General features: G+C 40.6%; 1 protein-coding gene across 1 annotated transcript in view; it reads right to left on the reverse strand.

The window, feature by feature from the left end:
• SV2C (synaptic vesicle glycoprotein 2C) overlaps positions 1-12,864 on the reverse strand; it is a 227,821-nt gene that overhangs the window by 112,774 nt on the left and 102,183 nt on the right. The window contains exon 3 of the mRNA XM_019462979.2: positions 5,528-5,708. Coding sequence (XP_019318524.2) covers positions 5,528-5,708 — 181 coding nt within the window. The remainder of the gene's footprint in view (positions 1-5,527; positions 5,709-12,864) is intronic.

A 12,864-nucleotide genomic window follows, 5' to 3' on the forward strand; every position in this document is an offset into this window, starting at 1 on the left:
GTAGAAAATGGGTAGAATAAAGGGTATCTTCTTCATAGGGTCACCATGAGGTTTAAGGGAGTCAATATTATAAGTGCTTAACATAGCATCTCTTGTAGGGCAAGCACATACAGGCATTTGATAAAACACATTTTAAGAGTTTCGCAAATTTTGAAATGAGTCTGCATTTTTCAAATATGATAAGGAAATAAAATGTATCTTAAGAGAAAGACTACTTTAAGGGGAGAACCTTATATAGTTCAGAATGAGACTAAAACTCAGAAGACCTGAGGATCTAGTGAACATTTGGAAGCTGCTTAATCTATCTGTGACACTAGCTTCTAATTAAAAAAAAAAAAAAGCATAATATTTTTGCATACCTACTTATTAAAAATGTTGTGGGAATAAATGAGATGCTCAGTATAAAACACTGAAGAATTCCAGTTAGTGGGGATCATTTCTACAAAGCGATGGTATTCTGGTTCTAATGCAGTTAATAGAGGGATATTGAAAGTAGCTCTGAAGTATGCATTTGTGAGGCTCCGTTTGCAGAAGGAGTAATGGCTATTTGTTCAGTCTGATATACAGACACACAGAAATTTCATTTTGATTCTGTTGCTGTTATATTTTCCTCCTGACCTTTATGCCAGGCCCTCGGTGAGAAGCTTCCAACTCTGACGTTGCCCAGCATTTGAAGCATTACAATTCCCATAATTAACAGTGACTGGAAACAAATAATTTAATTCTGGGGCAAATGAAAATGAATCAGTGGTGTCAACTCCATTTCCTCTCTTCCTAATTTTCTGTAACAAAAGAGGAGAGGGAAGTGTCTATTCCCTGGTGTGAGATTCACTTAGGAAAGTGAGAGACAGATGAATAATTGGTGATGCCCTATTCCTCATTCTCACTGTTGTCTCCAGCTAGAAAATCATTCTTTGTACCGAATAAATATTTAAAGGCACACAAAATACAGCAGCTGGACATATTTATGTTTCTAACAAAATATACTCATGACTTGGTGTGGGAAATTAAGAGGAAAGCACATTTAAAGGCAATAAAACCACAAACTCAGGTAGACCGCAGGCTAAGTGAAGTAATCCTTCCCAGTCTCCCTCATCTGCAGAGATAGGAATATAACACAGTGCTGTCGATGCTTCAGCAATGAAATAAGACAGAACAGCTGGCAACCAGTGGCATTTGCAATAAAATCAACATGAAGGTATCTTGACCTTGGATTCAGAATGCAGTTTACTTATGTACAGAGTTGCTAGTTCAAAAGGACTAAGTTGTGACTTCAGTCCTAGCTGTGTCTTCCTGGTTCCATCACTGAACCAAAATCTGCAAAATGAAGGCTCTGCCTATGACCCAGAAATGCTCTTCCTCCTCTGCAATCCCTAGTGTGTGGAACTGGTGGACAGGTGGTAGACCAATGTGGAGATTCTTTCAGTAACGATGTCTATTCCAATTATGCATTCTGGAACTGGGAAATGACCATAGGATGGATTCAGTGGGTACCGTGGGTCCCGCTTTGAGACGGACCTGAGCTACAGCTCTATGATCTCCCAAGCACCATAAGCCCCTACTCTGACTGGTGAACCTCAGTGACAGTTTGGATCTCCTGGAATTAGTGTCACTTCAGAGCCAGTGCCTAGTAAGCCCCCTCCCCCCAAAGTCTGATTATCTCCTTTCCCCTCAGCAGTGTAACCCTGGCAAAAGGCCATAAGTCTCTTGGGGAAGGCTGAATGAAAGATTAACAGTGCATAGTTTCAGTAGTATACTGATGTCCTGAAGAGACTGTCTCCCCTTTATTTGAGGCATTCTGGGTCTGTAAACTGGCTCAAGTCAGGGAATTCACTGATGGGCCATGACTCTCTCATGAGCCTCATGCCTTTTATGATTCAAGTTAAGCTTTCTTTCACTTGACCTAGACTTCTTCTGCTTATCCAGACCAACTAAGACTATAGCAAGCTTCCTATCTATTTCACTTCTGGCAACACCACAATCAAGTGGCCAATACAACAGGTCTAACCACCCGTGGGACTGGTGTCCTTTACAGGTAACAATGCCCACCTTGCCTTGAGCAGACAGGCCCCATCCTCTTGGAATTTACAAGCTGGAGGAGGAGAGAAATTAACACATGAAAAGCAAATATTTTGCAGGTTCTGTAGTGAGAGCCACTGGAAGGGCTGGTCTCGGGATGCCCTGGTCTTTCTGATGCCCTGAGCTCTAAGAGTTCTGGGAGAACTTCTGATAGCAGAAAAGATGGCATGAGCCATAGTCCTGGGAAACACATGGAGCATTGACAGGTGTGAGCATCAGAGGCCCATGACAGAAAAACACCAACCTTCTGAAACCTTATTTCCTTGGTCATCTAGTTTTACTCAGTTTAGAACTCAGATCAGATGGGGATGACGGGAGCTCTTACCTAAGTACAAACAACAAGATCTCTGGAGAAAGCAGAGCCTTGGCTGAACTGGCCCAGAGATTCAGAGAGTGAATCAGGGTGTCCAGATGGAACTTGAGAGATGCCGAGAAAAGCCCTCTATCACAGAGAGAGCGTCTCACATGTTGTGTGTAGGTGACATGGCTCATAAACTCAGCCAAGGAACAAAGATAACTTTCTTCATTTTCCTTAACAACTTCATTTCTCCAGTCCCCTCAGCAGCTGGATCCCACAAAACTCTGGGTGTTTTGCACCTGAACTTCCCCTTCAGCCCCCCGCCCCCAGCCTAGGGAATCTCCATCTCTTTTCACAAAAGAAGAATCAGGCGGGAAAGCCTGAATGACTCTCCTAAGGTCCCCAGTAAAGGGCAAGGGTGTGGTGAACTTGGATTTCTGGACTCCCAGCACTGTGCCAACTTGGCGAAGGCACAGTGTGTTAGCCTCTGGTATCACAATTTATGGAGCCTAGCTGAGTTAGCAATACACAGACTGTGCTTTGCCAGGTAGATTATGTTATTTAGAAGTCAGCAGCCCTGAACTGCTGGCTGAGGAATGATTTGTCTGCGACAGGGAAGTGGATGATATCCTGAATATATCCAGGCAGTGTCTGCTTCTGTACTGCCCTTGAATTAACTTCTAGGCAGTCCATTAGCCTGGAGTATTTTGCAACCACCATAATAGCCCTTTTCTCTGCAGTCAATTGGGTTGACCACGTCATAATCCAGAACTGGCAATTAAAACTGCTATAATGATTTGACCACAGTCGGGGACTTTTGAGTCCATGGATATCACTGCAATTTCCTGGATACGATTGTAAATGGAAAGGACTAGAAGGTTCAGAACTTAGGTGTTAGCCTTTTCGCGGAAGGCTTGTGGTATTACGTCGCTAAGAAAAAGTAGAAAGGAGACTTAGCCTTTCCTGGTGGCAAGAATGCCTTATCCTATGGACTCCGAGAAGGTCCTTTAAACAAATAGCCCCAGACAACACCTGTTCTTACTCAGGGACCCCGGCTCACTCAGCATTAGGTCTGCTGCAGCCCCTTGAATCCATGATCCAAATTACCTCCCCAGGTTGCCCTGTGTATCGCCAATATCATACAGAGCTCTGAGCACCAAGGGTCCCCTCTGCTGAGGAAAGGCCTTCTTGCTCTATCATTAAAAAGCAAATGATTGATTCTGATAACTTGTTTCTCAAGGAAAAAATATTCTTACACTTTCCCAAACTTTCCAATTTTCTTGGTTTATTGCAATGATCTACTGGAATGTCTTCACTCTAAGGAGAGCTCTTGAAATTTGGGCAACTTACTCACATATTTGCAAAGTTCCCACTGTGTGCAGAGCATAGCATACGAAGGTCTATAAGAAGATGAAAAAGCACATTAGAAAAATCTGTGGATAACCCACCAATCTCAATATGCACACACATCTTGTGGCATAAAGTGATGTAAAAGTCAAATATTTTGAATGAGTTATAAAAGTGATGCATTAGTCTACATGTGGAAATCTTTGAACTCTTGAAGTAACCAGTTATACAGTCTTTCCCTCTGATGCCTTATGTTTCTCTTTATTTTAGCTGTGATTTTAAAGCACTACTTTATGTAATTAAGGAAGACCTGATGTAGTTCTTTGATCTTCTCTTTTGGCAAAACTGTGTTTTGCTGTGTGGGTACCACTCTCATCAACAACCACAACTAATATGCTTCTCAAATTCATAACCCAGGACTGTCTCCTTTCCTTTATTCAGTTATTTACTTTTATTTTATGTTATTCCTATAGATTCATCTTGTGACAGATACCTCAGAAAGAACATCTCTAGGGAAAATAAAGTTCTCAAACAGAAACTTTGTATTTTTACTATTATTTTCCTTGTTGAAGCAGAGTATCTTGGACTCTCCTAATTAAGCTGTTGGGTTTTCCTAAGCTGTGGATTCACTTAGGGTAGTAACAAGCGCTTCAAGCTCTTTAAAGAAAATGGCTCCACCATTGGCTATACAGCTGTCCCCCATTATCTGCAATTTCACTTTCCCCAGTTTTAGTTACTTGTGCTATCAGTTCCTCGTGGTCAACTGCAGTCCAGACAGACAATCTTCCTTCTGACTCATCATCAGAAGGTCAATAGTAGCCTAACACTACATCACAATGGCTACATCATTCACCTCACCTCATCTCATCATGTGAGCATTTTATCATCTCACATCATCACAAGAAGAGGAGAGAGTACGGTACAATAGGATATTTTCAGAGAGTATATTCACATAACTGTCATTACAGTATATTGTTATAATTGTTCTATTTTTATTAGTATTGTTGTTGTTAATCTCTTACTGTGCCTAATTGGTAAGTTAAACTTTACCATATATATATATATATATATATATATATATATATACATATACATACACACACACACACACACACACACACACACATATATATACACACACACATACACATACATACATACATACATACATAAAAAAATAACCCAGCACATACAGGGTTCAGTACTATCTGCAGTTTCAGGCATCCCCTGGGGATTTTGGAACGTATCCCCCGTGAAGAAGGGGGAGCTATGGTACTATGCCATTGCACTTGGCTAACAACACAACTTCTGTTAATTCAGTAAAAATCAGGAACTTATAAAAAGAATGTATTACATCTCAAGAAGTAAGGCTTCCTACCAAGTTAAATACGTTGTTAGCATAGATCAATAAAATAACATTTGCTTGAGACACACTCATACTGGATTTAAGAGCAAGCCTGAATGGTTTGAACCTTTAACTAGCTCATAATAGGTAGGACCTTAGCTATTTCTTGCTTAAATTAAATTTTCAGAAGAAAAAGCACTTATGAATGCATTCTGACATAGATTCCATTTAAAGTAAAACCATTTCCTGGAAGTAAAATACTAAAAGAATCAGCCACTAGAACATAGATGTATTCTCTCTTCTCTCCTGTACTTACGGGTCGATAATTATATTTCTAAGAACCAATACTGCAGTTCTTAAGAGATAATTTTTCAGTCATGAGGTCCTCTAGAGTGGAAAACATACACAATTATGAAAAATAAACATATTGCTATAAAATATGAAGGAAAAAACCTTACCCGAATCCAGAAAGTAAGCGACAGAAGAGAAAAAATCCATAACCTTGGACAAAGGACGAAAGGAAGGCAAAAAATCCGTTGATAGACATGCAGATCAAAAGAGACTGCTTCCTCCCCACTTTGTCTGCCAGTCCTCCCCAGAAGAAAGCCCCTGCCATCATCCCGAGGTACACTATGCTGCCTGCAACACACAGAAAACAAAGAAACATGTCAGAGATTGGGAGCAAATGACACATGTAAGAGTAAATGAACAAGAGACAAAATACATTTCAGCATTTGTATGGGAAAAATTTCCTTTAAAAAATATATCCTTCAGGGGTGCCTGGGTGGGTCAGTCGGTTAAGTGCCTAACTCCTGATTTTGGCTCAGGTCATGATCTCATTGTTCATGGGATTGAGCCCTGTGTCAGGTTCCTCACTGACAGTGCAGAGCCTGCTTGGGATTCTCTCTCTCTCTCTCTCTCTCTCTCTCTGCCCCTCCCCTCCTTGCTCTCTCTCTCTCTCTCAAAAAAAAAAAAATATATATATATATACATATATATATATACACACACACATACATACCCTTCAGGATACACAAATCATCTTTCAAGTTGGAAAGTAAGCTCTCTGTGGGCTACCTTTAGCTGTCATGATCAATGACAAAGGCAAAAGACAAAACTGCAATGTTCTCACCAACCTCGTGATAATGGGTACATAGTGCACAGGCACAAGGAGGCTCCGCCCAGAACAATCCTGGAGTTTGACTCTCAGGCATGTCACCTTTGGTCCAAATGCCCAGCTTAGCACCATGACAAGGTCAAGATGGGAGACTGAGTCAAGGGGTCCCTGATCAAATGGGTCCCTCAGCCTGCTTCAAATCTCTGCCTTTAGCAGATGAATGGACCAAGGCCAGACTTTTATAGACTCTCTAGAGGATTCCATGTATCTTTCTCCCTGATTTCCCCTGAAAGTCCTGGCCCTTCCTGGGGAAGGTAGGTTTAGAGATTATAAGAATTAATCTTAAAATAGTCTCAAACTTTGCTCATAAGAGAAAATATTCTCTTGGATCAGAAGCTTAAGGAGTCTAAGGAGAAGAAAAACAGCTGTTGTAGTTTGGGAACTGTTAAACTTATCAGTTTATGGCTGTAAGCTTATGGCTTTACTTCCATAGCGGAAACAGATGCAAAATTAAGAGTTATATCGATGTCCCTCTTGGTGTCATTGCGAATACACACGTGAATTTTCTAACTCACTTGCTTCTTCTAAAAAACCAGGCCCCCAGAAGCCCTGTCCCAAATCTTTCTCAGGATGAAATAATATGAGGTATGGAAAAGTTACTTCAGGGAAGTTTCTAAAAGGGTGTGCCAATGTCTAGGGGAAACGACATAGTTCATAAATGAAAGTCTATTCTATCTGGATGTGGCATTTAAAAAGCTGCTACAACATCTCATAACCATTTCTGCTTTTCCCCCACTTCACCAAACCACCTCTTCAACAGTTCCTTTTCAAAGGCACATTCAAGATACTCAGCAGCATTAAAGTAACAAGTTAAAAAAACACAATTTATTGCTTCAGATTAGTTTGGGAAATATCCTATTTAAAAACTCACCCTGAATTCATTTGCTTAATACACAGCTAATGGATCAATATGAGACCCAGAAGGAGAACATCTGGTAAAGGCTGATGACCTTGACATCAATGACCTGTGGACGCTGCTTTGCAGATAGCTGAGTATGAGCAGCTACAATGGATGGCAAATTTTGGAACAAATGTGCAGGAAGACAAAACAAAAGCCATTTTCATTTAGATGGGGGTACTGCAAAGGGGTGAGTGGTCATCCTCTGTCTTGGTGGGAATGACATGTTTTTCCCTATACTACGGGGCTAACGATACAGAGATCATCCTTCTCAAAAAAAAAAAAAAAAAAAAAAAAAAGATACTCAAATCACAAAGCCCAGTGCATGGTCACCAGACAGTTTAAAGACTGTATCAGCACAAGGCAAAGGAATTCCCAAAGGAGACAGATTCACCCAGAGAAATGCATATGAAGCAATCTCTTATTTATAGCATAAGAGGCTCAAGTTGGCTACTCATGCCTCTCAGAAGAATAATCAGTAGCAAAGCTTTTCATAATACCTGTTTCTTTAAAAATGCCTACAGACCAGAAGGTGAGCTCCCATAGATCAGGAGGGGCCTATGGCTGCTGCAGCCTAAAGATGTGGCAGTCTCTCTTGTAGTCCCAGCCCCAAAGACAAAAACTGGTCACCAGCAATTGCTGAACCCTTACCAGCTCTAAGTGCATGAATTAATGTGTTTACTCCTCACAACAATCCTTTGAGGTTAATACTGCGGAACCCAGTCACTGGCACAGAGAAGTTAATGATTTGACCATCGAAAAGTTAGTGGTGACTACGTCCCAGCCCATCAGCAGTTCTTTGTGTAATGTTGTTAACAACTCCTTTAACAATCCTGGCTGCCCTCCTGTGAAAACATCACAGTTCATCCAGGCCCCTCTGTGGGGGTACCATCTAGAACTGAAAGCACTATTTCACATGTCTCTGAGGTGTCTTCTCCTTAACTCACAGAATTAGAGTTAAGTCCAGGGTAGCAGAGTATGATAGACAGGAGCGAGGGGCAAATGCTGCCTCATTCTTCCCAAGCATATGACAAGGGGTGCACCCCTTGTTCTCTGACATTCCAAATGGGCATGTCCCCAGCCATTGATGGGAGGTAAGGGGGTCAATGCTGAAAATAGCTCAGTGGTGCCAAGGAAAAATGAAAATCTAGTGTTCTTGCTAAAAATGACATGCAGTGTTTCAAAGGAGGGCAACTCCTCCCATTGTCTGGTTGTAGGAGGCATGATGCTCCTGCTGGACTGGGCTCTATATCCTAGCATCCTCCTTATTCTTAAGTCGGTCACCTGTTGCCTCATCTTCACTAAGCCAGACCACAGATTTATGAAGTCATGATTCCAGCACTTTAAGAACTCATAACTCGTTGCTAGATTTTCCCACCTGGCAGTAGTATGAGAACACGGCCCCACCATGGGAGCTTCTTAAAGCTCAGGTACAGTAAAGGCTGCATGAGCTGGGCTTGCCCTTGACTTCTGGAATGGAGATAGCTCAGTGATTTGACAAGGGGCAGAACACCCTCATTTATCGTTAGCACTGTGTACTTAAGCAACCCCAAAATAATACTCATTAGAGATTTTAATATATAAAAGAGTAAAATAAAAATGGCCCATCCTTCAATTCCTCTTTCCTTATTTATAAAAATATATAATATATATACTATTTATATTTTGTATTATAAAATATATTTTATATAATAATTTAAATATAATATATTTTATATAATATAATTTTATGCAATTTTAAAATAAAAAATATATTTTAAATAATAAATTATATTTTACATAATAAAACATAATATATTTTTTATTTTATACAACATATTATATATAATATATATTTTATATACTATATTATATTATTTTATATTACATATATTTTCTACATTATTTTATATAATATATTATATATTGTATATTCTCTCCTGCTCTTGACCTTCTTCCCAGAGGTAACTATTATCAATTTTTCTTCTTCCAGAAAGTTTATACCTATAAATATAGAAAAATGGATAGCCTTCAGGAACATTTTTTTGTTCCTGCATAATATTTATCTTTTCTCTTGTGTTTGGGATTTCCAAACTTAGCAAACCAGAAATAAATCTCTGTCAGAAATTTAATAACTATACTTCAAGATACATTTAATATATTTCAGAAAAGCACTCACTATAACTACTGGGGAAAATCAAACAGTTATTTTTCTGTCTTGTATTTTTTTATATGCCTAAAATAAATATGCCTCAATCTCCTTAAAAGAGAGAATATTAAATTCAATTTTAAAGAACTTATTGAGCACGCACTATGCCTGATTTTTCCTGAAGTGCTAGAAATATAAGGATTTATAAGTCCTGATCCCTGAACTTACAAAAGAAAAACTTAGCAAACCTTTATCTGATGCCTACTTGGAGCCAGGAAAAGAGGCAGACAGTTACACACCCATTATTTTACACAACCCTCCCAACAACCCCATCTGATCGTGGCCACTGATGAGTGGAGCATCCAGGCCAAAACCTTCCATGGCTTCCTGGGGACATATGACCAGGACAAAACAGTGCTGAAGTGCACCCTCAGGGACCTGGGTTCCAAGTCGCTGAACTCTTTCTATTCCATCCAGATGGCTTAAGGAGCTCATAATTCAGTGAGGGAGACATCAGGCACATAACAGAATGAGCCCAGCCATGAAGTGTGTGCTCCAGTGGAGGCGTAACTGGGGCAGGGGGACGAGAGGTGGCTACTAATTCTGACGGTGGCATCTGGAAAGGGTTCACTGAGAACAGAATATTTGGGAGGATTCTGAAGGATAAGAAAGATTTCAAGATGGCATTAAATTCCTCCACAACTGATAGGTTTAGCAAAATGAAATGTAGTGTCAAGTTGAATCTTCACTTCTATTCTGGCTAAAAATATGTTTCACATCTAGGGGCACCTGGGTGGCTCAGTCTGTTAAGGTTCCGACTTCAGCTCAGCTCATGATCTCACGGCTGGTGAGTTTGGGCCCCGCATGGGGCTCTGTGCTGACAGCTTGGAGCCTGGAGCCTACTTGGGATTCTGTGTGTGTGTGTGTGTGTGTGTGTGTGTGTGTGTGTGTGTGTCTGCCCCTCCCCTGCTTAAACTGTGTGCGTGTCTCTCTCTCAAAAATACATAAACATTTACAATATTAAAGAAAGAAAATGTTTCAGCTCTAAAGATAACAATCTTTTGATCATACATTGCATATTATTGGTAATTAGACTGTCCCTCTGGGTACGCCATGGACAGGATTCAGCCTCTCCAGTAGCTTATTGGAGACAAACAGCACAGTTACAGGATTTATTTGTGGATTTTACGACCTAATTATAAGACAAACCTTTGAATGTTAGCAAGGGCACGAAGTGAATAAAACTGGAAACACTCTGGGACTGTCAGAATCCAAATTGTATTTCCTGGCTTGTTTTCATATTTCTATTTTGTCTTCCCTGTATGATGATGAGGATTCTCTGAAAACGCAGAGCAGGGATGTGCTTTTGACACAAACCAGCCTCCTGCTCTCCACACTTCATGATGCTGCTAATGGTCAGAGTTCAGAGGTCCCTTATCTTACGGACGGGAAAACTGACGCCGTGAGAAGCCAGTACCTGAAATCAAATCTTCTAGATCCTTGCTCCTCAGAGTATGACCTCTGAACCAACAGCACCAGCACCCTGGAGGCACATGCTAGAAATGGGGACTCTTAAGGCTCCACTCCACCCCTACAGAAGTCAGAAGCTACATCTGAACACGATTCCCACAGATCTGTGCACACTTAAGAATCTGAAAGCACTTTTAGGCTGGTGTGCTTTCCATTAAAACACTTAACCTTTCTAACATTTTTTTTTCTTTTTTACTTAAAGTTTGTATTCATGTAATACATATTTGACAGGAGGAGATGCGGGCTATCTCATATTTTAATTCCAAACACACAGAACAAGCAAGATCTCCCTACACAAGCTGCAGATGTGTCAAGGGCAAGGAGAAACCTTGTGCCTCCCCTAGGACCTGCCTGCCCAGGACTAGCTAGAGGCAGAACTCCAATGTGAGAGGCCAGGCTGTGACTCTCAGATCCTTTCTGGAATTGAATGAAGATTCTAGTTCAGCTGGGCTTCCAGGAGGCTCAACCTGACCTGAGGCTCACTCTACTCTTACCACAGCTCAGGCTCAGTGCACCCGACCCAGCCTCTCATTCTTTCAGAAGACCAGAAGAGGCCTCAGGCATGACTTCCTCACTAAAGCATTTTCTAACATGGGGGCTGATTCCATTTATTTAATCATACCCTCATTTCCCCTGATGAATATCACATTTCCATTTCTGTCTCTTTTCTAATAAGCTGCTTTTGATTCTTTATGACAATACCTAAGGGCCACATCTTCTCCCCCAGCACCATTTTAAACCACATTTAAACTAAGCAGAACAATTTTAAGAAATGTATATAGTAGTTTTTCTCATAGAAATGTTTAACCAGGTTTTTAAACATTGTTTTAAGCACTTCAGTTATCCAGGGCTAATGCATTACTCTATAATTCATTGCAGCATTTATTTACAAATTGGATTTCTGCAAAAATCATTCTGTGGCAGTATTCTGAATTCAATGATAAATAATCTCCATGAGGCAATGATCACATTCACCTTTTAAAAGGGAATTTTTAAAGACAAATCCTGTATGATTTCACTCATATGTGGAATACAAAACAAAACAAAACAAAAAGAAAACAGAAACAGATCCATAAATACAGAGAACAAAGTGGTGATCGCCAGAGGATAGGGAGGTGACTGGATAGGCAAAATGGGTGTAGAGAAGTCAAAGATACAGGCTTCCAGTTATGGAATGAATAAATCCTGGGGATGAAAGGTACAGCAGAGGAAGTATAGTCAGGGTATTGTATTCGTGTTGTATAGTGATGTATGGTAGCTAAACCTGTGGTGAACATAGCATAATATAAAGAACCGTCAGATCGCCAAGTCGTGCACCTGAAACAAATGTAACATCGTATGTCAACTACACTTCAACTAAAAACAAATACGGCTATGCTGCAAGAGAAGTCGGACTTGGGCCATAGCCACACCCCTGTGATAGGATCTATAGTGATACATGTGAAAAAGCCAGATTTCAGACTGTTGTTATTTGAATACACGTGCAGATAAGTGCTGCTTTTTTTTTTTTTTAATTTTTTTTTCAACGTTTATTTATTTTTGAGACAGAGAGAGATAGAGCATGAACGGGGTAGGGGCAGAGAGAGAGGGAGACACAGAATCGGAAGCAGTCTCCAGGCTCTGAGCCATCAGCCCAGAGCCCGACGCGGGGCTCGAACTCACGGACCGTGAGATCGTGACCTGAGCTGAAGTCAGATGCTTAACCGACTGAGCCACCCAGGCGCCCCAAGTGCTGCTTTTTCTAAAGGCTATGATCAAATTTTAGAATCGTTGTGTTTTTTTTGCCTGCCACACTTGGACTGGATATAGTACTGGACATAACTTAGCCTTTGGCAGATACACTAACTTTTTCATGCAGGAGTCTATCTCCACAAGGTATCACTTATCAAAGAGGACCTTGTTCATACAGCAGTATTTGGCCTAATATTTCTTTTTTCTTTTTAAAATTTTTGTTTAATGTTTATTTATTTGGGGGAGACAGAGACAGAGTGGGGGAGGGGCAGAGAGCTGGAGACACAGAATCTGAAGCAGCCCCCAGGTTCTGAGCCAGTCAGCACAGAGC

This window comes from Panthera pardus, unplaced genomic scaffold, assembly GCF_024362965.1.
Source record: "Panthera pardus isolate Hobbes unplaced genomic scaffold, ASM2436296v1 HiC_scaffold_2, whole genome shotgun sequence".
NCBI lineage: Eukaryota > Metazoa > Chordata > Mammalia > Carnivora > Felidae > Panthera > Panthera pardus.